This window comes from Meles meles, chromosome 3 (assembly GCF_922984935.1).
Source record: "Meles meles chromosome 3, mMelMel3.1 paternal haplotype, whole genome shotgun sequence".
Classification (NCBI taxonomy): domain Eukaryota; kingdom Metazoa; phylum Chordata; class Mammalia; order Carnivora; family Mustelidae; genus Meles; species Meles meles.
The window spans coordinates 82,445,118-82,470,351 of NC_060068.1; the positions used below are offsets into that span (position 1 = coordinate 82,445,118).

The 25,234-nt window shown below is 36.5% G+C and overlaps 3 protein-coding genes across 19 annotated transcripts in view; 2 read left to right on the plus strand and 1 right to left on the minus strand.

The window, feature by feature from the left end:
• Window positions 1–9,128, plus strand: part of FAM169A (family with sequence similarity 169 member A) — a 107,752-nt gene extending 98,624 nt beyond the window's left edge. For all 6 annotated transcript variants that reach the window (XM_046000911.1, XM_046000912.1, XM_046000914.1 and 3 more), the window contains 3 exons: window positions 471–627; window positions 3,840–4,043; window positions 4,947–9,128. In XM_046000911.1, the coding sequence (XP_045856867.1) occupies window positions 471–627; window positions 3,840–4,043; window positions 4,947–5,495 (910 nt within the window). In that variant the 3' untranslated portion in view covers window positions 5,496–9,128. The remainder of the gene's footprint in view (window positions 1–470; window positions 628–3,839; window positions 4,044–4,946) is intronic.
• Window positions 9,129–9,886: 758 nt separating this feature from the next.
• On the minus strand, window positions 9,887–17,841 carry NSA2 (NSA2 ribosome biogenesis factor). Its single transcript, XM_045999683.1, has 6 exons — window positions 17,692–17,841; window positions 15,962–16,149; window positions 15,720–15,870; window positions 13,904–14,083; window positions 11,611–11,803; window positions 9,887–10,138 (listed from the first exon to the last, which is right to left on the minus strand). The coding sequence occupies exons 1-6, from the start codon at window positions 17,692–17,694 to the stop codon at window positions 10,071–10,073; spliced, it is 783 nt and encodes a 260-aa protein (XP_045855639.1). The 5' UTR covers window positions 17,695–17,841; the 3' UTR covers window positions 9,887–10,070.
• Window positions 17,842–17,930: 89 nt separating this feature from the next.
• The window catches only part of GFM2 (GTP dependent ribosome recycling factor mitochondrial 2), a 77,311-nt gene continuing 70,007 nt past the window's right edge, over window positions 17,931–25,234 (plus strand). For 5 of the 12 annotated variants that reach the window (XM_045999672.1, XM_045999677.1, XM_045999668.1 and 2 more), the window contains exons 1-2: window positions 17,947–18,110; window positions 24,609–24,693. In XM_045999672.1, the coding sequence (XP_045855628.1) occupies window positions 24,631–24,693 (63 nt within the window). In that variant the 5' untranslated portion in view covers window positions 17,947–18,110; window positions 24,609–24,630. Of the gene's footprint in view, window positions 18,111–18,150; window positions 18,282–18,415; window positions 18,557–23,371; window positions 23,499–24,608; window positions 24,694–25,234 lie in introns of those variants that run through there. The other 7 variants (XM_045999667.1, XM_045999674.1, XM_045999666.1 and 4 more) reach the window with 7 other exon arrangements.

Sequence of the window (25,234 nt, forward strand, 5' to 3'; positions counted from 1 at the left end):
GGATCTTGAAAATGGAAACAGAAAAGTAGGGATATGTTTGAAAGGCATTTTGGAAGTAGAACAAAACCGTATCATTTATTGTCCAAACTGCTATCTTTGAGACTGAAAGGGGCATTATTAGTGATTATGCCGATGCTGGGACAAAAGCTATGAACTGCACTATCTCAGGTAAATTGGGATGTGTATTCATTCTAATAGAATGAGAGTCAGTGAGATACAGTTAGAGTAAAAGACGAATCTAGCTTACATGATTGTGGAGGTTGTGGTGTTACTGTTCAAACTAGAGAACAAGGTAGCAAAGAGGACAAGTTTGTAAGAAGAGGAGATTGGTTTTGGACCTTTAATATGGGAAGTTGTTCATTGAATGACACTTGGTTGATTCTCTAAAGTGTTACTATATTAACAGACTCCTGAAATTTGATATTCATTTTATTTTTAATAAAACAAGTAAGAGTGGTTTTCTTTCCTAGATTGGAATCTACTGTGCGCACATCAGAGAGCTCAGAAGAATTCCTGGAAGAAGAACCTGAACAAAGTGTGATTGAATTTGAGGATGAAAGCAGTGATAAGGATGCTCGGCCTGCACCAGAAACCCAACCACGCCTGGAAAAGCAAGATGGTGAAAAGGTATGAGATCCTGCTTACTAAATAAAGTGAATTGAAAATAAACTAAATTTAAACTTTCTTAATCATATATTGTTAGAAAAATGTGATCTATTTTAGAGTCCTAGTAGAAATTGTGGTTGATGCTAAAAAGCATAGCTCTGTACTAAGCAAGGTCAGGTACTGGAGTTGGGGAGAGGATAAAATTACAAGTATTGCTGCATGTTTCACTGAATTTTTTTTTTAAGATTTTATTTATTTACTTGACAGAGAGATCACAAGTAGGCAGAGAGGCAGGCAGAGAAAGAGGGGGAAGCAAGCTCCCTGCTGAGCAGAGAACCCGACACAGGGCTGGATCCCAGGACCCTGAGACCATGACCCGAGCTGAAGGCAGAGGCTTTAACCCACTGAGCCATCCAGGCGCCCCTCAAACTGAATTTTTAAGTGTGACTTACAGCAAAGGTAAAATTGAGGATTTTAGGTAGTAAGATCCCTCTGTATATTTAAAATACAAATTAATTTGAGAGATTAAGCATACTTAAGTGACACAAATTATATATGATTATAAGATACACCTTGTAGAACCAGTTAGAATGCTGTAAGGTCGTTAAGGCCTCAGTTGCACCTGTATCTTGGATAGAAGGTTAAAACAAATATATATATCTATATATATATATATATAGATATATATATGACTCTAATTGATTTAATTTGACTACAATTGATAACTGAATTCATTTTTTTTAAAACAGTAGAAAACAAATGGGAAAATCCTTTGTGACCAAGTAAATTCTTTTTTTGGCCTAATTTCTGCAGCTCTTCTAAGTATTTGTCCTTAACTCCCTCCCCACCCCCCTTCTCTGTTCACTCCCTGTTTTTCTCCTCTTTATCTTTAGTATCTTCCATCTTTGGCTCTCTAGAGATTTCTTATTTCTTTTTTCCTAGGTGCTTAAGATTCTTTAAAAGTCTTTTACCTGTTTGCCAAGTCCAGCCAGCATCCAAACAAGTGTCACTATGTTACCAATTTTATTTCCTTAAGGTATTCCAGTTTAGCTCTTGCTTTCTTTGTTTCATGAAACTGTATTTTTTTTTTAAGATTTTATTTATTTTTTTGAGAGAGATCACAAGTAGGCAGAGAGAGAGAGGGAGGGAAGCAGGCTCCCTGCTGAGCAGAGAGCCTGATGCGGGTCTCCATCCCAGGACCCTGGGATCGTGACCTGAGCGGAAGGCAGAGGCTTAACCCACTGAGCCTCCCAGATGCCCCCATGAAACTGTGTTTTTAAGTGGCGTTTTTTCCTTGTGAAAAATTTGGACAGTAAAGCACATGTTTAAAAATGTGCATCCAGGGGCGCCTGGGTGGCTCAGTGGGTTAAAGCCTCTGCCTTTCGCTCAGGTCATGATCCCAGGGTCCGGGATCGAGCCCCGCATCGGGCTCCTTGGCGGGGAGCCTGCTTCCTCCTTTCTCTCTCTCTCTGCCTGCCTCTCTACTTGTGATCTCTATCTGTCAAATAAATAAATAAAATCTTAAAAAAAAAAATGTGCATCCAGACATTTATGGGAATATATGTTATTTTTCTTGTAAAAACTTAGGATTATGCTGTATATACTTCATGTAATGGGTTTCATTTGTCCAGCTATATGTTGAGCACATACTCTTGTAGGTCACCAGTGACACTTGCATTCACTTCCAGTGGTTTTCTTTACCTAGATTGACTACTGCGTATTCCTTAATATTCTCTAGGCCCCCATAAGGTAAGTTTTATAACACCACTCATTGTACTTTGGTTTCTTGGTTTTCCTACCTGAAGTTTTGTTTTGGTTTTATTTATTACTTGACTGTTGTGCTCTTTTCCCTTTATTCGTGGACATTCTAGAAGTGTAGAAGTCTAGAACTCAGTTCTTGGCTTTCTGCTCTTGGGTCATGTTCTCTACATGAAAATGCATCCAATCTAATGGTTGAACTCTCATTTCTGTGGGATGGGCAGCAACTCTAGACTTTGAATATTAATTGAGACTGTAATGCTATAATATTACTTATCTTTTGAATATTCTATGTAGACAGATGTCTTTTATCATCTTAAATTCAGCATAATCTCTGTTCTTATCACTCCTGTATTGGACCGTGTGTGTGTGTGTGTGTGTGTGTGTGTGTGTGTGTGTGTGTTTAATCTCCTTCTATTCCCAAACCTAAAACTTGAAAGACAGGTTTTTTGCTTCTAGTGCTTCTCACTTTCAGTTAATTACCATTATTCTGGGTTTTTTAAGCTTTTGCTGTGTTTTTCTCATTTTCTTCCTTTCAGCATTTTTTACTACCCTTGTTGATCCTTTTATGAGCTTTATTATAATTATCTTCTGTATGCAGTCTATTTTTTTATACTGTCTGGCCAGATAAATTTTTCTAATCCCTGATTTCAGTATCCCTATGACTTTAGAGATCCTACATAAACCAGACAAACTTATTTCTGAGCCCATGAGAGCATCATTTTCTAATTTTTACAATGGTAATAAAATGCCCTCTATTAGAATGTCACTAAGATTCATTAGAACTATTAAACATTAAATGTAAGTATTTTACATTGATAAACATTGGCAGAAGAGTTTCAGAATTGGAAGGTTTGTGTTACCTCCTCACTGATACTTTTGTATTTAATGTGATATAAAGGGTAGGATTGTTCAAAAAATGACTCAAAATTGACTGGACAGTGAGGTAACAGACAGTTTTCTTCTTCCAGCAAGAAGCTGTATCCAAACTCAGCTTCCCACAAGACTGGTAGTACTTCCTCCCTCTGGCAGCGTAACCTGTTAACTTCCCACAGGCCCCAGAGATTCCAAGTGCTCATCAATCAGTGTTCTGTAAAGAGCTGGCATCAAATCTAGAGTCCCTGGTGCCTTTTTACTGAAAAGATTTCACTCCTGATGGCCCTATAAAGAAGAACAAGAAGGGGACAGGGTGTCTTCACTGCATCTCAGACTGATCCTGTGTCTACAGAGCATCACGGTCTGCTGTCTCCATAAGAACAAAGGGAGTTTGGGTTACTTGTGTCTTCTTCTCTTTTACTGACCCTGCCTGAAAAATTTAATCTTTTCTCAGTAAGACTGTTCCTTAACTCATGCCCTGTAATGTGGTAGACTTAATATCTTGAGTCCTGGTGGAGACCGAGAATGGACTCACTTTACATGACAAATAAATTAGCCTATAATTGTGTCCTGACTTACTTTTCCCCCCAATGATGTAGGAGTCCGAATTAGAGCCTATGAATGGTGAGATAATGGATGATACTCTTAAAACCTCACTTATAACTGAAGAGGAGGACTCCACTAGTGAAGTTTTAGATGAAGAAATAAAATTACAGTCTCTTAATTCCAGTGAAGACTCTACTGCTCTTGTTCCGCTGGTGGTAGAATCTTCGAAACCCCCTGATACTGTTGCACAGGATAAGGTAAGAAGGGAAATAACTTAATTTTTTATAGTCAAACTGTTCCAGTGTTGGCAACATGGAAGGACATCATAATATATTTATTTTCCTCTCCCTTAATATATATAGTCTTTCAGGAAAATAAATTCTATATTAATTTTTATGCTAGGTTAGGTATTTTAAGAAAATACAATCAGTAATATTCCAGAAATTCATATCTTTGTAACCTTAAAATACATACCTGACTTCTGGTAACAAAACAAATTTTATTTTGTATATTTAGATAAATGCTTAGGCAAATAGATAAAGCATTATTTACCAAATACTTGAATACCTATTGCTTACATAGTCCATGACATGATGAATATAGTCATTTTAATTTGTTTTAAACGGAGACAGATTAGATTAGTGGGAAAAACCTAATGACATATTTTTAAAGAAACTTCATTTTTACTTTCAGATATTCCAATTTAAGGCTAAAAAACTATAGCATTATTTTATTAGTGTCTCAAATAAATGAATAAAATCTCCATTGCCCTTCCCTGTCATCTAATGAAACTGTAGTCAAACTTCATGTGGTGGCACAGTGTCAAGCCCCAGAGGACTCTTGGTTCTGGCTCCAGTAATACCAAGAAACTAAAAACTTTTAGTTGATTCATGGTTTAAAGAACCTTGATAAGAAGTTTAAAATGTCCTAATACTTTTTGAGGTAAAAGAATTACTTTTATTATATCTTTAAAGCAAGGACCAGGTTATCACATGACAGTTTTGAAATAATAGACTTGTATTCAGAATATGTACACCTGATTAATGAAAGTAATGAGTACTGAATTCTTGAAAATGCAGTTCATTATCATTGCATATTAGTGTGTAATTTATCTAAGAGCTACACTGCAAAATTTTGCTCACTGAGTTTTTTATTTTTAGATCTCGCATATAACTGACACAGAAATGTTGCTGGACGAAGGCCCATCTGATGAAAAGGGACACACTGAAGAGAAACTGCCACTAGTTTCAAGAAAGAAAGCACATTTTGGGAGTTCAGACAATGTGGCTACCATCCCAAATGAAGAACGATCCGACAGTGGTTTTCCAAACTCTGTAATAGCTGAATTTTCTGAGGAATCAATCTCTGAAAATTTATCACCCAACACTACTTCTTCATTGGAAGACCAGGGTGACGAAGGGGTGCCTGAGCCCCAGGAAACGTCTACAGCTCTTTCTCAGAGCTCTTTGATAGAGGTTGAACTTGAAGATGTACCATTTTCACAGAATGCAGGACAGAAAAACCAGTCAGAGGAGCAGTCCGAAGCATCTTCTGAGCAGCTGGATCAGTTTGCGCAGTCAACAGAAAAAACTGTGGATAGCAGCTCAGAGGAAATAGAAGTGGAAGTGCCTGTGGTAGACAGGCGGAATTTAAGAAGAAAGGCCAAAGGGCATAAAGGACCTGCGAAGAAGAAAGCCAAGCTGACATGAATGAAGAAGCTATGCAGATGATAAACCCTCTTCTTTGTAACGTAATTGTTGTTTTTAAAATATGGTAATTAATAAATGGCATGGGGCACAGGGCAAAAATTCCAAAATTTCACTTTGAACTTATTTATCATGCCGGTTTTCCGTCCCCCTTAGGACCTAGGATTCACCCTTTTTGATTTTTCAGGCTATTTTGTGTAAATACAATTTTTTTATTTTTATTAACCATGTTTCAACTTTGAGAAACCAGATCATACTATATTTTCTTTAGCAATTGGGGATGTCTGACCATTAATATTTCAGAAAATATAAATTACAGTGAAAGTAGTAGGCTTTACATTACTTGTAAGGATCACAGAAATCTTTTATACTATGGATTTTAATAGTAAACTTGGTGAGGGTTCTAGTAGTTTTATCTTAATAATCAAAACTAATCATTTTTTTAAAATGTAGGCATGTCTAAACAAAAATGTCAGTAAATGAAAATATACTTCAACTAAATGAGAGCACAAATAGAAATTTATGGTGAAAGGTTTGTGAAGGTGGTATTTTGGCCTCTTAATTCTTAGTAGTGTAGGTGCAGTTTCTTCTTTTGACTTCAGTGTCTGAAGAAAGGTATAAAATCTGTTTCCACCTCAGTCTTTATGACATCCAATATTTGCAGTACTGCTAGGGATTTAACTCTGGCATGGAGACACTAAAAAATTATATAAAATATCATTTGAAGCTGGGGACTATTACTTGTGTCCTCATTCAATTAGCATATATACTTCAGAAGTGTGAGGGCCCTTCTGAGGCTTCTCCTTAACCCTGCCACTGCCTTTATTCTAGAATTGTATATTCTCCTCAGCTTTCATCCACTTCCCTAACTCAGAGTGAATCCTGCCAAAAGATCTGCCTGCCTGTCTGCCAGCTTATGCCCTTGGCATCCATATCTGGGTAAGTTTGGACTGTGCCCCACAATCTTAGATCCAGACGGCAGGAATAGATCTGCCCAAGGAGCTATAGCTAAAAGAGCTTAGATCGAATTGGGAGGCTTTGGTTGTTGCTCTGGTCTTGCTCACTCTTAATTTGTTTGAGTACAGGTTACAAACTAGCCTGAGTGTATACATTGTGGTACTACAGCAAAGCCTTTGCGTAGGAGAACTTAAAAAACAAATCCTCTTGTTAATTTTTATATAGTAATTTATTTAAAAATGAACAAAATGGTTATTCTTAGAATCCAAAGAGAATCTTAAAACAGTCTTACTCTTTGGAAGTACTGTGTGTACTCAGATTTGCAGTTAATTTGGAGAATGCTTTGAGACCATTTAGATTGTTTTTAAAACAGCTTGGTCCTGTGTGAAAAAAACATGTTATGACTTCGTGTCATTATTTGAGGTGCTAAGGATTGATGTCAAAGGTTTATCCAGTTTACAGTCAGGTGATGTCATTAAATTTTATTTTGGAATGTTGACATTTTAGGTCTAATAAGCTAAGTTAAAATGTTTAAGGAGGCAAAACAGCAAACCCTCCTGTTCATGTAAAATTTTGAGTTATCCCCTACATTTTCCTTAATTATTGGTCAGAGCAAGCCAAATGATTGCACTCCAAATGAAAATTAAAGGACTTTGGCCATTTGTTTTCTCAACAAATGCTGACTAATTGAAAAAATAAGTATGACTGGTACTAGTACATCTATCACATTTATGCTGTTTTATAGATTTTGTGAGAAACTTTACTACCACAATTAGGGAAATAAAGATTTGAGGATTTAGTAAATTCTTAACCTTTCCATTTTTAATTTCGTTAAAATAGATTTAAAAACCTAACACTTTAGATATTTTACTTTTTTACTTGGATTGCTCATTGTTCTCTTGAGAATAGTTTCTTTAAAAGGGTGTAGTTTAAGACTGAGCTCACTGACAACTCTTGATATGTGAATATAGTTGCTGAGTTCACAAAAACATGTTTAGTTATTGATATATAATGGGACTAACAGTATAAACTCATACTTGTTAAACTTGTTTGGTTTATTCTTAAACAGCAAGAGCATTTTAAGCAGTTTCAGAACTTTTTGCTTAGCATACAAGAAAACTTTCATTATGTATTATCTCTGATAATGTTTTTGGGGGGTTTACAGATGGTAGAGAAAGCTAGGTAACATAGAAAAACCTAACTTTCGTGTTCAATAACATGTTCACGGTTCAGTAAATGAGTTCTGTACTCAATGAGTATAGAATTTATAACAAAATTTATCCTCAATAAGGAATCTAAATAAAACTAATCAGATACTTAGTTTTTTGCAAGGCATTAGAAAAACTTGAGAATTATAGAGGACTGAAATCTGATTTCAGCCAGCTAGTCTAGTTGTTGTCTAGTCACACATTCTAGTCCTTTGTGAACTGCTTTTTTCTGTTTAGAAGTTTTATTTCTGGAAAAGGATTTCACTTCAGTTTGTGTAAATATGTGTATATTTCCTTGTGTAATATAAAACATAGATATTAGCAGAATTTTAGTTCTACTTTCAAGTTTAAATTATCCAATTGCTAGACATCACAGAAATATATTTAAGAATTTATTATAAAGCTCCTCTACAACTTTTAAAAGTGAGAGGATCTATTATGATTTTTTATAAAATCAAATAGCATGACAGAATGTCTTCTACTTAAATGTCTATATTCATGGTGTTTCCATTCACTGCAGAGAATAAATACGGCAAGGATAACAATAGTGATTAATGGTTTACTTTTAGCTGACCAGAACACTACCTAGAATTGTTTCAGTGACTTTAGAAAATATCTTGAAGGTTTATGATTACATCAAATTGAGTCTTTACCTAGTATCTAAATATCTGCTCTTATGTACTGCTTCACCCTTAGGGATTACCTTCTAAGGTTTGGTCACACCAGCAAACTGATACAGATCTTAATGTAAATACAGAATTTATACTAATATTACTCATCTGTGTAACAGCATTTTAGAAATTTCTGCCTTGTATGTCCACTAGTAGCTAATCTGGTGTTTAAAGTGTTACCGGTCTTTCATGGATGTGATTAGTTACAAATGTTATGCTTCTGTTGGCATACTTAATATAAAGCTTTCCTTGTATAAGACAACCAATTTGCTTATTTTGGGTTCTAAAACATAAGCAGAGTGAGTTCTATGGGATTATGCTTACCTTTACCTTTAGTCTGTTTTTTTTTTTTCACCTTCCAAATCTTAAAGTTATTCACACATTCCTCATTTCTATTAGTGGCAAAATCAGTTAAAATATAATTTTAAGAAAGGTTCAGCTTCTGTCATCCTGAAATAATTGTATCATACTGGATAAATCTTTCCCAAGGAACTTTGTTTTTAAGTGTGTGTGTGTTCTAAAACATCTATGTTTATAGAATTTAGAAAAGATGTTATGTTATTCAGAACAGCAAGTCTTACTGAGGTACTCAAGTTTGTTTTCTTGTTTTTTTTTTGTTTTTGTTTTTTAGTTTAAAAGTAGTCCGTTTTGTGATTGTTTCTTGGCCTGTGTTTTGATACTCCTTCCCTTTTCCCTACTTTAATTGACAGTGATGTGTTTAGATATTGAATTTGTTTAGACATTAAATGATTTTGTTAAAGGCACAATTAATCACATTGGTTGTACTTTGAAGACAGACTTTAAAAATAAACAATTTAAAACCATTAATGTGATCATAGATTAATGTAATATTATGGACACCTTAAAGCTCAAAGCTACAAACATAATTCAGATCACAAAAGTGCTTTGACCAAGTTAAAAACCTAAAAGACCTTTTTTTATTATCCAGGTAACTGCAAACAAATTTCTCTTAAAGGCATCAGTGCAGTCTTTTTCTCTTTAAACAACTCTACCTGGAATCACTTAAGTTTTTAACCATTCTAAAAATGGGAAAGCATAAACATTTTGGTGCATTTTTTTCTATGTATTTGGAGGAAAAATACAGTTCAAAGTATTACTATACATGACTGAGAGGAAGAAAATGTTTAAAATATGAATTCACCAACTGTGTGTGAAGACAGGTGAAAGGAGTTACCTAAATCCTTCTGAACTCCATTTAGTGTAGTGTGCCTTTTTTCACCTGTACTTCTAGTAGAGTATAAATACTTTATAAACAAATGCTACCAAATGTTAATGCTGCATTTCTTAGGATTAATGAAAATGAGGCAAAAGAAACTTGAAGGTCTCAGAAATGATAGTTTTGTAGTTTAGGCTCTATATTTAAGTGTGCACTAACCTTTATGATAAAGGCTATTTTCAACTACACTGGTTTTTCCAGTAACAATAGGTCTGCATTGCTGAGTATCCACTACTTAATGCAGATGAACTAAGATATTTCTATAATTGCTTTTTAAAATTATTCAAATTTATGAACATCCAAATGCTAAAAAGACAAAAATAAAGACCATTTATTTTAATAAATGTCTATTTTAATGTTTTTCACAATAGAATAAATGTTTCTCTTGATGACTGCAGATACGTAAGGCTGTTTGGTAGTATTCAGAACTGCCACAGGAATGGCTGTCTTCCTGATTGGTGTGTAGTCTTCAGTAATTATAAGGAATACTTGTCTGAAACTGCTGTCAAACCAGCAGGACTGCATTTATGCATCCATCATTTTCAGGATTGTTGGTAACCTGGGCATATTTTCCTGAGGAAAAAATGGGAAAAGGAGGGATGTTAATGCTGATAAAAATTAACTTTGCCCAAAATATTCTTAATCACCACTTTGAAGAAAGAAAAAAATTATAGTAGGATCAATGAGATTTTACAAATCACTCAAAATCAAATGAATTCTGAAAACAATTCTTATATACTGTTTTTATAAATTTTTTTTTACAAGTGGTGGTCAGTTCCATTCTGTTAGTAGGTTGTATTAACAAGCCTTTGTGGATTGACCTGAGCATTGTTGCTTTTCCACATACTTTTCTTACTGGAAAATTCAACGAACTTTAATTTTCAAATCAATTTAACCTATCTTATTTTTTAAAAAATTTTAAAAGGTTTTATTTAGGGGCACTTGGGTGGCTCAGTGGGTTAAGCCTCTGCCTTTGGCTGGGATCATGATCCCAGGGTCCTGGGATCGAGCCCTGTATGGGCTCTCTGCTCAGCGGGGTGTCTGCTCCCCTTCTCTCTGCCTGCCTATTTGTGATCTCTGTCAAATAAATAAAACCTTTTTTTTTTTAAGATTTTATTTATTTATTTGACAGAGATCACAAGTAGGCAGAGAGGCAGGCAGAGAGAGAGGAAGGGAAGCAGGCTCCCCGCTGAGCAGAGAGCCTGATGTGGAGCTCAGTACCAGGATCCTGAGATCATGACCTGAGCCGAAGGCAGATGCTTAACCCACTGAGCCACCCAGGCACCCAATTTAACTTATTTTAAAACTGAGGTCCTGCAGTAGGAAGTATGAGTTAGTGATTCATATGAAGATTCAAAAAATTAGTGTATTCTTCAATTCCAGAGAACATTAAAATTTAGAAATACCTGGACCCAAGAAGCAGAAAACTTAAGAAAATGAGAGAAGAATAATTAAAGTTGCTGCATGACACCTTTTATTTTTAATTACTACTGAAGTAGTGTGGCTGTGTGTATGATATGTCTCCCTTCCTCTGCTCATGGTTAACTTACTGTATTATCTTTCAGTATTTTTTGGTTATAACCGTAACTCTGCATCTGCTTCCCTCCTAATGCCTTTTTTTTTTTTTTAAGATTTTATTTATTTATTTGACAGAGAGAGATCACAAGCAGGCAGAGAGAGAGGAAGGGAAGCAGGCTCCCTGCTGAGCAGAGAGCCCAATGCGGGGCTTGATCCCAGGAGCCTGGAATCATGACCTGAGCCGAAGGCAGAGGCTCTAATCCACTGAGCTCCCCAGGAGCCCCTCCTAATGCCTTTTAAAGCAGTCTTAAATTCTAACAATATAGTACACTTGTAATTGAAACCAGTTATCTAAGTTAAAAAGAATCACATTCACAACTTTTTCTACAAAAAGTATTCTTCCTAAAGATTTCAATCTGATTTCACGCCATTTTAACTCTGCATTGAAATCTGCTATGTCCTTTCAACTTGCAAATTTCAATTTTAGCACTGTGTAGCAGTAGCCCCATATTCAGAAATTTACTTACCCCAAATAACTTTGCCTCCTTGTGTCACAAGGCCCAACTCGCTCACGTTCACCTCAATTACAGTACCTTTGGTAATAACACCCAAAGTTGTATATAGTGGGGATGAAGGATTTTTTTTTACACCAAGTATTGGCAGGCAAAAGGTGGCTTTCAATTCAGGATGTGTTACATGGGCCTTTTTGAAACGTAAGCCCTAGTAAGTCAAACACAAAAATGTTATGAGTCTAAATTGTTAACAATGATGAGCAATGATGATCCCTTTCTGCTTTTCTAATTGTCTTTGAAATAAAATCCCATGGATGAACAATTTCAAATCTTAAGGCAATCAAATTAAAAACTTCTAATTATACAGACTAAAAGCCTGATAAATGTGTGAAGAGGAAACCCCAAACACACACTGCTGATGTTTTCAGCATGAAGTGTTATCTAGCATCATACTCAGATTTTCCTATTATCTACATTTTCTGAGGATTTGCGGCATGCCAGGCACTATGATGGAGCATTCAAGTAGCTTATTTAAGCAGGATAACCTTACAACAACTCCCCTATTTTTTTTTTAAATGATAAAGATTGGCAGGTGAAATGACTTGTTCCCAGGTTGAATGGTGTGTGGATGGAATTAAACTTAACTCTCCTGATTCCAAGTCTCTGTAGACCTCCGCTTTTTTTTACATGATGAAAAAAGAGGGTGGACTGTTAGCTTTTCATTGATGGTAAGGTCATAGACTGGAGACTCAAGCCCAGAGTGGTCTGTTACAGAGACTGGAGTCATCTCGTCACCTAGATACGGCCTTTTCGGGGGTAGCACTTCAGAAGCCACAACACTCTACAGTCTCTTAAGTTTGATATTTGCCTGTAAGGGGGTAGAGGATGGCGATACAAAAGTTCTTAGAAATGGACTCAGTAATGAATTTTGTAATAAACTTACACAGCTGGGAATGCCATCTGACTAATGCACAATGAGATCTATCTGCCAAGCTACAAAAACCCTAGAAGAGTACGATGACCATATTCTCTCCCAATAGAACTGATAGTTACGAAACTGTATTTAGAAAATTAGGAAATATGAAATCAAAACAAGGGAGTCCATAATAAAATCCAGGGATAGATGAAGGTTCTGTAAATGAACAGAAAACACTTTAGGTTTTGCAGATCATACTGTCTCACCTACAACTACTCAAAAAGTCTACAGAAAAAAAACAGCCACACACAATATGTAAATAAAAGAGCATGGCTGTATTCCAACAGAACTTAATTTACAGAAACAGGCTGCTCGACAACATTTTAATCCATCAAAAATTATTCAGGTTGAGAGCTGGGGTAACACTGTCAACTTTTCTCTGTCTGGCTGTTTTTCTAAGCAGGCTGGATTTCCAGTGAAGAGAGCAATTCAGTGTGTTTTAAAGGGAAAACAATATATAGCAAATGTATGCAAAAAATATATAGCTGACCCTTGAACACAGGTTTGAACTGCACAGGTCCACTTAGAGGCAGATTTTTTTCAATACAGTACAGTACTATAAACTTATTTTCTTTTAGGATTTCCTTAACATTTTTTTCTTTCACTTTAAGAATTATAATACACATAACATACAAAATATGTATTAACTGACCGTTTATATTATCAGTAGGGCTTCCAGCATTAGTAGGCTATTAGTTTAGTTTTTGGGGAATCAAAAGTTCTGTGTGGATTTTGGGCTGCGCAGAAAGCCCCCAACCTGAGTTGATGAATGGTCAACCAAATGTTCAGTTACATTTGGGAAAGGGGAGGAGAATGGTTTTGACTGTCATGATTTTCTTTAGAAAAGTTGTACTTTTACATTACATTCTTTTTTCAGTGACTACATACTGAATGTTTTCAAAAGCATTAAGATAATTTTCTTACTAAATGGGAATTGCTTCTTGAAAAAAACAGTCCTACTCAAGTTTTCTAACTGTTTTCAAAGAGAACAAGTGTCAGGCATATAGATTACTTGCTGAATGAGTAAGGTGACTTCACGTGGAAAACAAAGATTCTAATATGACATATATATAAAAATCAGGATTCACTGACATTGCAGTAAGAATTAGTTTTCATTTCCTGTCTCTCATGAAGCCAAAGACAAGATTTTTGATAGTAGTAGAATCCTTATCAATAACTTAAGATAGTATCCTTATCAATAACTTAAAAAAAGCCTAAAAAGTTCTTTCATTCTCTTTTCACACCAATTTTAGGAATTTCAGGTAATTATACTTTATCCAATTTAACACAGCAACTAATATTTAATCCATTCCACTCTTGCAATGGACTTACCATTGGCCTAATGAATCTTTCATATTTAGGTGGTTTTCGAGTAAAGCCATCTCCAACAAAGCAGACTTTAGTGACCATTCTCTTCCATGCTTTCTTCTTTCTCTTTCCTGTTCGAATAACTTTTAATACTTCAGTTTCTCCCTGGGCACGAACTTTGGGTAAAGGAACTTCCCATTTTCCCTAAAAAATAGACCATAGTTAAAATTTATCATGTTAGTAAAAAGCAATGAGAATTAAAAATTAAAATATGTTTTAGTTGTACAAAGTAGTGGATTCACTTTTTTCCTAAACCAACAAGATTTTGGCTCCAATGTTTTCTAGAAGTCTGCACTATCTCCTCAAAAACCCCAAATTAATTGGCACTAATTAAGTTTCTTATCATGGATACATTAAATAAAATGGTTTGTGGGGTGCCTGGGTGGCTCAGGTCATGATCCCAGGGTCCTGGGATCAAGCCCCACATCAGGCGCCCTGCTCAGCCGGGAGCCTGCTTCTCCCTCTCCGTCTGCCCTTCCCCTTGCTTGTGGGATAAATAAACTCTAAAATACATAAATAAATTGTTTGCTTATGCTAAAAATCTCAATGCCTTTTTATGAATGAAAAATGCCACCTGTAGTAAGGCAGTGATTTCTCTAAACAGTGTATGTGCTTACTACTAAATAGTGAATAGTATAAAAGTGGAAGACTGTCTCCACTTAATTTATCTCGAGTGGACTTTTAGATTTCATTACTAGTAGGACAAAATCACTGTCACATATTTTAACTTCTGCAGAATGAAAATTCTATGAAAAATTGAAGCAGTACAAGGTAGCAAAAAGAATGATTTTATTAAGACAGATTTTAAAAGCAATTCTACCACTCCACAGATAATGACTATGAAGAATGATTTACAACCTCCTGGACTTAAAGTCTTTTATCTGTAAAACAAGTAGGGGTTAAGCAGATAACCTCTAAAGTTTCTTTGGGTGCTCAAGTTACAACATTCTAATTTTAGATAGCACACACCAAAATATAAGCAGTCTGGTTTTTTTTTTTTTTTTCTTTTTGTTAAAGATTTTATGTATTTATTTGAGATAGAGTGAGTGGGGAAGAGAGAAGCAGATTCCCCACTGAGCAGGGAACCCAATGTGGGGCTTAAGCCAGGGACTCTGGGATCATGACCTGAGCCTAAGGCAGACACTTAACTGACTGAGCCACCTAGGTGCCTCAAACAGTTGTGTTTTTTTAAATCAAAATTGGAGACTGAACATTTCTGATGCTATCTGGATTTCTGTCAATTTACCCACAGATGTTTAAAAGTAGTATATATGCCTTTATCTGTTTTTAGCAGGCTTTAAGCTAATTTGACACCAAGTGTAATTTAGTAATATTTTAAAAAATGTTAAATTTTTATTTAAGTCAAATCAGTTAGAGGGCAAAACCTCTATTTTTAAACTAATTTTAGCAATATAGGGCAGCAAAAACAAGCAGCTGTATCTTTTTCCACAAGAGCACAGCATTAGGAGGTGTCAAGTATAGAAAGCTGTTAAAATACTGAATTTGAGATTCATGCCCTAACTTTTTAGATACTTTTTTACACTAAAGATGTGTGGTATTCTAGTAACTTTTTAAAAACCTGTTAAATGCGAATGTTCTCATGATGAGAAAGTAAATGTTTTATTACTTAAATATTTAATACAAAATGAACTTTACAAAGACTTTAATATCTAAATAATGGGAATAGTAGCTGGACACCATGTTTCCAATTACACTGAAGAAAAAGACTAATATTAAGTAATTCTAAACAAAAATAAAGATTTCAATTTTTATTTCTTACCGCTTTCTCTTTTCGTTTTTGTTTAATCATATTAGAAAGTACTTTAGCTCGAGACTGTCCCTCCCTGTCCAGTAGATACGCAGGTACTGCTCCTTGTGGAGTCTTTTCATCATTCTTTTGTTTGGTGTTCCTCTTTTCATGCATCTTGATACTACCGAGAAGGAAGAAGATTCAAGATTGCAGTTTTAAAAATTATTACTCAAAAGATGTTAACTGGTTACAATGAAGAACTCATCACTTACGTCTTTTTCATCTGTATTTTCTCAGCATGGCGCTGTTTATGGTAGAGCTTAGCTTTCAGACCAATCATCTTTTTTGCCTTCTTTGAACGTTCATGAGCCTCTCGACCTTCTTTCTTTCTCTTTTTCTCATGGTAATCCAAACGATAGCCATAGCGCTTCCGGTGTAACTCAATATATTCATTTTGTGGCTGTAATGTAAGAAACATTAATTTTAAAGAATGTTGACAGAATTATGCTAAATAACTTTCTGAATACCATATAAAGTACAGAAGGCCTTATGTCATCCAAATGTTCACTTGTTTAAGTAACTCTTACGCTATTAAGCCTATTTACATGATACAAGTTAAATACGTTTTGATCCTGAATGGTACGAGGCATCAGGATTTACATCTGTAATAATCTCAGTGAAAGTTAGTGTTTGTTGAAGGAATTGTCCAAAATCCACTGGACCACAAAAAGGATGACATCATTCCAGAATTTCTCTTTTTTCCTGAGCATGAGTAATCTGGTTTTTCAATAACATCATTATTCTTCATACTTTTTATTAAGGAAAACTATTTTATTTAAGTACAACTTACATATAATGAAATGCTCTTCCAGGTGTAGGTGTACAGTTTTATATTTTGACAAACTACAGAGTTTTGTAACCACCGCAATAAAAAGAGACTATTTCCATCACCTCAGAAAATTCCCTTGCATTCCTTTGAAGACAATCCTCCTTTTTCCACCTCCAATCTGTTATCTCTCACTCTAGTTTTCCCTCTATCATTGTGAAGAAGCTTATAGTACCTACAGTATGTAGCCTTTTGCATCTAGCTTCTTTCACTTAGGACTTTTGAGATTTGTCCATGTTGTTACATGTGTCAGTACGTCAATGCTTGTTATTGCCAAGTAGTAGTATTCCATGTATGGATATACCCCCATTCATCCTTTGATCGGTTCATGGATATCTGGGGTGTTTCCCGTTTTTAGCAAATAAACACTGGCACAGAAGGCTTGTGTGTTGCCACATGCCAAACTGTTTTCACAAGGGGCTGTACTATTGTGCATTACACCAGCAATGTATGAGATCCCTTTTTGCTTTTTCAGTGCCCGTTTTTATTTTATAAGCCACTTTTGTTTTATCTTAAACATGGGGCCACAGTCCATTTGTATTTTAAGACTGCAAAATAAATTAATGATGCAACGTCAACTCTAGCACAGATAACTCCAAATAACAACCAGCTACTATGTATCTGGTGTGGTGTTTTCAACTGCTAGCACAATAAACTTTGCAGAAATCATGAGGCAAGCATGTGGAATGCCATTCCGCAGAGATACAAATGAGAGACATAGTAGAGAACGGATATGGCAGTCAGATCTGTGCTTTAAGCCCAGATTAATTCATTAATTCATTAGCTGCTTGGCCCGTGGCTTGGCCTGTCTTAAATTTCCTCAGCAATAAAACTAAGTGGCAGCGGAATTTCGCCTACAGTATAGGGTTATCGCTGGAGTCTGGCACTGACAATATACAAACGTGGCTAAGTCAGGAATTTAACAGAGTGAAACCGATCTCGCTCTAAAGCGTGCACTCTGGCAAATACCCCAATCTGTGTCCACCAGATGCTTTTTCCCCCCTCACCCTCATTCCCTTCGGCAGTACCTCCCTTCCGCCTACCACCCCTCGCCTCCCGCCCCAGGGCCTCCAGGCCCCACCAATCGATACGAGTGCCCCAAAACTACCTCCTCACCATGGTGAAGGCTGCAGAGCTGTGGGGAGCAGCTGTCGGGGCGCAAAGATGTCAGTTTTCGGATCTCCCAGACCCACGAGCTAACTCCACGCCAGCTTCGACGGAAAAGAGTCGTAAAACCACGGACTCCGGAGAAAGCGCGACACATCGGTTCCGGACCTCTGTTCTTCACGTTTAGCTGGAAGGGCGGAAGTTGCTCGCAGGCGACATTTGAGTGTTGCACCGCCGGAACTGGGGGAGTGCGGTGGCCGGAGGAGGTGGGTGTGAGGGGTGTTAAGTTCTCTTCTGGAGCGAACAGGACGTTCGCCGAGGTAGTGTATCGTGACGCGAGGCCTTTGCGGTCTTTGGCGCAGCCTGCACCTGCGGCTCTGAACACCCGGCAGGAAAAAGCCGGCCTCCAGTATGCGCCCTAGTGCTAGGTGGGTATCGGACCGCGCCGTCCGACCCGCGCGTGCCTGTTACCCTACGGCGCGCTGGGCACCGTGCCCCCCTCTAGGGAGGCAACAACCAGCTACAGAGAAGGATGAGAGGGCCTCCCGAAGACCTTAATCATCTTCCTAAGTCTTAGTTCGTAGAGTTGAGGCAGTAAGGTGGGTTTGGTTTTGAGGGTTTTCAAGGCTCCATCATCTAATGTGGTGTATTTTCTTTAAAACTGTATTTCTAACCAGCGTTTTCAGGTGCACTAAATTACGTAATCTCTTTTCCTACAACACGCTTCCCCCAGGGTTTGCTTCCTACACCTACTTGACGTTTTTGCTTAAATGTCATTTAAATGTCACTTGTTAAGTGACTTGGCTTATGGTTACTAACCAGTTCCCGGTTCCTGCATAATTCTTTTCTACAGCACGTGTCACCGTAGGAGATGGTAAGTATTTTATTTATTCCTTTTGATTATCTAGTGACTAGGATAAAGACAGTGTGAGTACAAGGATGTTTTTTTGTTCACTACTTTTAAGCCATTTGCTAGGAGGCAGTGGTAGACACAATAACAATAAATTCTTGTTGAGTAAATGAACTTAATTCTCATACTGGTCGTCTGGTAATATAGATGGCAAGGAAGGTTCAGAGATTTTTAAGTTATTTATCCAAGATCGCAGAAGACTTGGGACTACAGCAAGTCTTCTGTAAACTACTCAGGTCTTTGCCCACTTGACATTTCTATTATATTGAGAAGTTTATGGAAAGTTTTAAAAAGGGGGCCTGGGTGGCTCAGTGGGTTAAAGCCTCTGCCTTCAGCTCAGGTCATGATCTCAGTGTCCTGGGATGGCGCCCTGCGTCAGGCTCTCTGCTCAGCGGGTAGCCTGCTTCCCCCTCTCTCCCTGCCTGCCTCTCTGCCTGCTTGTGATCTCTCTCTGTGTCAAATAAATAAATAAAATCTTAAAAAAAAAAAGTTTTAAAAAGACTTTTTACTGAAGTGTAAGATACACGCAAATAATGCATATATAAGATAGATGCTTCAGGGGGTTTTCAAACTCTGACCACACCCTGTAAGCAGCACGTGAATCAAGAAATTACATAAACCTGCACCCCAGAAGCCTTCCTTAGGCCTCTTTCCAATCACTGCCAAGTGTAAATACCATCCTGGCTTGTAACAAAATGGATTAGTTTTACCCATTTTAAACTTTAAATAATTGGAATCATACAGTATGAACTCTTTTGTGTTGGTTTCTTTTGCTTAACATTGTGAGATTTATCCTTATTGTTTCCTGTTGTAGTTCTTTCAGCTTATGGAAATTTTTAGTAGGCTTAAGTTGTGAACTCATCAGTATTGTTTTTTTTAAATTTATGATTCTCAAAGCCACTCATGCCCTTTTTGCCTTCTGGACCGGGAATAGAAAGTAAGGTTAAGTAGTGGTCACATTTTGATTTGTGTAAAATAGAGGAGACAAGTGGTTGGCTGTTTATCATTTGTTCTTACTTTCAGCTGTGATTGCAGGCTAAAAATGGCCTAAGCAGATCAATGTCAGCAAAACTTTCTGATAAAAATTTACTTCGTGGAGCGCCTGGGTGGCTCAGTGGATTAAGCCGCTGCCTTCGGCTCAGGTCATGATCTCAGGGTCCTGAGATCGAGCCCCGCGTCAGGCTCTCTGCTCTGCAGGGAGCCTGCTTCCTCCTCTCTCTCTGCCTGCCTCTCTGCCTACTTGTGATCTTTCTCTGTGTCAAATTAAAATAAAATCTTAAAAAAAAAATATTTACTTCCTGTATACCCCAGTAGCCAAGTTGGATATCATCACTTCCTTGGTTTATCTACCAAAAGGTTATAGTAGATACCCACTTTTTGCATTTTGGGAGTCAGAAGCATGAAAATGCATTTCTCTGATTGGATGAAAATTTAGATAGTATTTATTGCTCTCGGAGAAATTATAAGTGAAAAGTCAGATGGATGTGAGAGCTGCTTTAAAAGTTGATTGTGTATGGTTAAAAAGTCACGCTTATTTACATTGAGGAAGAGGAACAGGTATAGTAAGAGCTTTGTAAAAAGTATTATGATTGAGGGGCGCCTGGATAGCTCAGTTGGTTGAGCGACTGCCTTCGTCTCAGGTCATGATCCCGGACTTCCAGGATCAAGTCCTGCATCGGGCTCCCAGCTCCTTGGGGAGTCTGTTTCTCCCTCTGACCTTCTCTTCTCTCGTGCTCTCTCTCACTCATTCTCTCTCAAATAAATAAATAAAATCTTAAAAAAAAAAGTATTATGATTGAAATGTTTGCTATTGTAATATGCAGGAGACAGGCTAGAATTTTTTTTTTTAAAGATTTTTATTTATTTATTTGACAGACAGAGATCACAAATAGGCAGAGGCTTAACCCACTGAGCCACCCAGGCGCCCCCCAGGCTAAAATTTTTAAAGCTAACATTTTTCTCCAGATTGGAGATCATGTCCTACTCATTTTTATATTTCTAATAACCAGCTGTTGCTCCAATAAATGTTAAATGAACAAGGGAATTGTGCTTTATCGGTACAGTTGACCTAAATTTAAAAGTGTCTTTATCTACTTAGGCTGTTTTTTTTAGCAAGTAAAAGTTAATTTGGTAAACTTTTTTCTGGTTTAAAAAATCAGGTGAAACTTTTAAAAAATTAGGTGAAACTGATTTTTTAAGTTGAGATAAAATTTATATAACTTAAAATGGTTTTAGAACTTGTGCTAGAAATAAATTTGTAGTAAAAACAAGTGTTTAGGTTGATAACATGAGATCTGTTGAACATAGGAAAAAATCAAAGGTGATTTTAAGATTCGATAGTAGTAAACATATTGGCCTAATTTATATGTGATATTTTCCTGAAAAACACTGGATTTGACAAAAATGTGAAAAGGAGTTCTAATTTGGGAGAAATTACTAACTGTAACAAAAACCATCGCAAACACAGAACAACTTGATGCTTTAGGATCTCCTTTCACATAGTACTTGATTCTCAGCAACATCACCTTCAATTTTGCTTGCATACTGGTGTATTTTATGATTTTTTTTTAAAGATTTTATTTATTTGACAAAGAATGATAGAACAAGCAGAGGGAGTGGCAGGCAGAGGGAAAAGTAGGCTCCCCTCTGAGCAGAGAGCCCACATGGGGTAGATCCCAGGACCCTGGGATCATGAAAGTAGAAGCCTAACTAACATCCACCCAGGCCTCCCGTGATTTTTGTTTAGTGGTCCATGATTTCTCTCTCTCTCAAGAATTTATTTGAGAGACAGTGAGCGAGAGCAGGGGCAGGAGGAGGAGCAGAGGAAGAGAGAGAAGCAGACTCCCTGCTGAGCAAGGAGTCCCGTGAAGGGCTTCATTCCAGGACCCCCGAGATCATGACCTGAGCCAAAGGCAGATGCTTAGACAGTCTGAGCCATCCAGGCACCCTCATGATTTCTCTTTTTGTATATTAGGCCTCACAAACATGATACTCTACTGATTCACAAAAAAATAATCATGGATTCTTTTTGTTTATTGGTAATGTAACTTGTTGCCAGTAAGGTAGAATGTTACCTGTTTTTCTGCCCCATTATTGCTTTTGTATCATTAGGTGTTAAAACATTTAGTGAACACTTTATTCTCCAAGGCCTTAAGGAGGTTTGGGCCTTGTAGAATAGCTCACCTCATAGCACCTATAGTAGGCAACTACTTTTGTTGAAAGTCATTGATCCATGGAAAGGAAGAAAATCCTCTATCCCTGGAGAATCCTAATTAACTTAATAGGTCAAAAAATTACTCATTGTGCCAGGCAGTGCTGGTAGAAGATCCCTCCTTTTGGAGAGCTCACCGTAATGGAGACAGCTTGTAAGTACTATATTTGTCATGAGTAAATACAAGTTCCAAATGTTATGGAAACGTAGGGAAGATAGTATTAAAACTTTCTCGGAAATTAGGAAAAGCTTTCAAGGTGGGGCATGAAGATGAATGGAAATTGACCAAGAATGGAGTCTTGGGGATTCTAGGATTGCTTTCAGGCAGTAGCAGCATTACATACAGAAGTGTGAAGGTGCCAAAGTATGATGTTTCTGGGGAATTTTGCCTAGAGCTTCCTGGTATAGAGTGGGGAATAGGACAGTACAGGCTGTGACTGTAGTTGGGGACAGATTTTGTTTTATTAAGAATATTTAAATGTTTTTGAGTAGGTAAGTGATGAGAGGAGGTTCTTTATTTGAAGGATATATGTAAATAATGGATTAAAGCAGTATATCCCACTTGAGTAATTTGAGTACTACTTTTTAAGACTGGTCATATCTGAATGTCACTTATGTTATTATTTACTTAATTTTCCTCAAATTCACATTTTAATGTAAAATTTGACTTCTTAAGTATTAGTATATACAAGATGGATTCTGTTGGTTAGTTTTTCTGATATTTAGTAAACTTTTTTTTTCCTTCTGTAGCTTAAAATAATCGTGGGCATTCACTTGGGGAAACAGGATGTTGGAATATGTTTTCAAAATTTAGTCTGTAGCATCCCTTCATACTCTTAAAAATGATTTAGAACTCCGAAGAGTTGTGGTTTTTTTTTTTTTTTGTTTTGTTTTTTTTTACAGACAGAGATCACAAGTAGGCAGAGAGGCAGGCAGAGAGAGGGGGAAGCAGTGTCCCCGCTGAGCAGAGAGCCCGATGTAGGGCTCGATCCCAGGACCCTGAGATCATGACCTGAGCTGAAGGCAGCGGCTTAATCCACTGAGCCACCCAGGTGCCCCCAAAGAGTTTTTTTTTTTTAATGTAGGTTATAATACATACTCAACTATTAGAAATTAAAACTTTAAAATACTTTAGTAGTTCACTTTAACTTAAATCCACTGAATCTTAATGTAAGTAATATAGTGTTATGAGAAATACCTTTTATTTTACAAAACAAAAGTAATTTAGTTCGAGGAATATTTTACCTTGCCTTACAAGTTTGCAAGTGTCTTTAATGTTGGGCATAAAGAAAACAGCTGGCATCTGCTATCACCTTCTGTATTTGTTACTATGTATGTATGATCTTTGTTTTTGGTTGAACTATCTGAAGAAAATCCAGCCTCATACACATAGGTCATATAGGTGGTTGGGAAAGGTATTGAGCATTTTAATAGTCTTTACAGAAAATTGTGGACGATCTTAGATGCTCTACCATGGTGACAAGTGGTAGTTTCTTAGTTGCATGTAGAATCAAAACCTATTGGGTTTTTTTGTATTTCGTTGGTTGAAATGTTTTGTTCTATTTTAGAGTGCTTCTAACATGCACGATATTGTAAACTTCCTGAACTTTGACACTGGAAGTGGAAAAGAGGGAATGGATTCAAGATAAATTTAGAAAGTAAAATCACAAGGATTTGGTGACTTCCTAAATGAGGGTTAGTGAGGTGTGCCTGGGTGGCTTGTCAGTAAATCAGTCTGCTCTTGATTTCAGCTCAGGTCATGATCTCAGGGTTATGAGATCCCCCCCGCCACATCAGGCTCCTCACTGAGCATGGAGCCTGCATAAGATTCTTTCTCCCCTTCTCCTACCATGACTCACCCCCACCCCTGCCCTTGTATAGAAAATTTAAAGATAATTTAAATTTAAATTTAATTTAAAAAAAGAAAAATTTAAAAAAAATCTAAAAATCTAAAAATCTAAAAATCTAAAAAAAGAAAATTTAAAAATAAATGAGGGTTAGTGAATGTGGCTGTTTTAAAACACAGATTTAGGGGGGAAATAATGGATTTTTTTTAAAAAGATCTTATTTTTTAAATAATCTCCTCACCCAGTGTGGAGCTCAAACTCACAACTCTTGAGATCAGGAGTTGCACACTACATTGACTGAGCCAGCCAGATTCCCCAAAATAATGAGTTTTGACATGGCATCTTATATAAAATGGCACACTATGTTTCCTTGCTCTCTGCTCTCTATCTAGTCTCAGATGCTTCCATGAACTTCTCTTAGCTTTGATAGTGTACTTGAAACATGGGTTATATTCAGTAAATGTTTTTAAACCAAAATTATTTAGTTTTTATAATCACAGAAGAGGACTTGCTTTTGTGTATTTTTTAAACATATTTGTGGTAGAAAAATCAGAATGTACAGATAAACCACTAAATTACACTATCAATGAGAAATTACCAAGTTAACATGTAGTTGCTTACCTTTCTGTACTAAATTCTTTATAATTACATGAATAACATTGTAATTGCTGTGATATATTTTTGTAATCTTAGTCTTTTCCCACAGTATGTTCATATCTTGAAGAATTAAAACATGTTGAAAAACAAAGAACATTTTAGCTTGAGAACCATGTTTCTCATATTTTGTCAGAATTTTCATTTTCTGATTGATGTGTTGAGTTTTTTGGTAGCTAAAAATACTGTACTGCTAAAATGCAATACATTTTTACGATATGTATTACAAATGCCTTACTTTAAATATGTCTTACTGATACATACTACATAAACTTAGTTTTAAATTTTGTATTTTTCCTTTCAGAGAATAAGTTTAGAAAGTCAACATGTTCTCCAACTTGAGGAAATTTAGAGTAAATCATAAGAAGATACCCATCCTGCACGTTAGTGTAAGCTTTTCTTGTAAAATTAAATATACTTCAACTTTATTTCCTGAAAGGCCTTGTATACTCTTAAACTATTATATTTTTATCTTCATCAGTTTTTCTTAACAGAGAGTGTGGGAGAAACTGTAACCAAGAAGCAGAAGGCTTTATCCCTAGTCTGAAATGCATTTTGCTACTTCAAAATTCGCTGTGTAGTGTTTTGGGAAGACTATCCATTTGTATATTCCATTTTGAGGTCCTTAGCACCCCAAGGAGTTACACAGGTTTTCTTTGATCTTTTCATTGCTGATGCTTTCAGACTGTACACCTGTAGCAGGTAGCACTGTCTTTCCCTCATCATTATGCAGTGGAAATTTAAATAGTTTTGAGTCTCTACTCTTTAAATATTTTATTAGGATCATAGTATTGTATTGCCAAAAACTTGGTAAGTAATGCATAGGGAATATAGAAGACAGAGGCATGTGTTCCAAGATACCATAAAGGGCAGATGTGGCAGCCCAGAGTTATTAATAAATACACTAAATGTCACAATTCTAAATGTATT

Coding starts and splice junctions, on each gene's coding strand:
- NSA2 (XM_045999683.1), bottom strand. Junction 15,871..15,961: donor AAAATACAGATGAAAAAGAC/GTAAGTGATGAG, acceptor CCTTCTCGGTAG/TATCAAGATGCATGAAAAGA. Junction 14,084..15,719: donor AAAAACGAAAAGAGAAAGCG/GTAAGAAATAAA, acceptor TCTATTTTTTAG/GGAAAATGGGAAGTTCCTTT.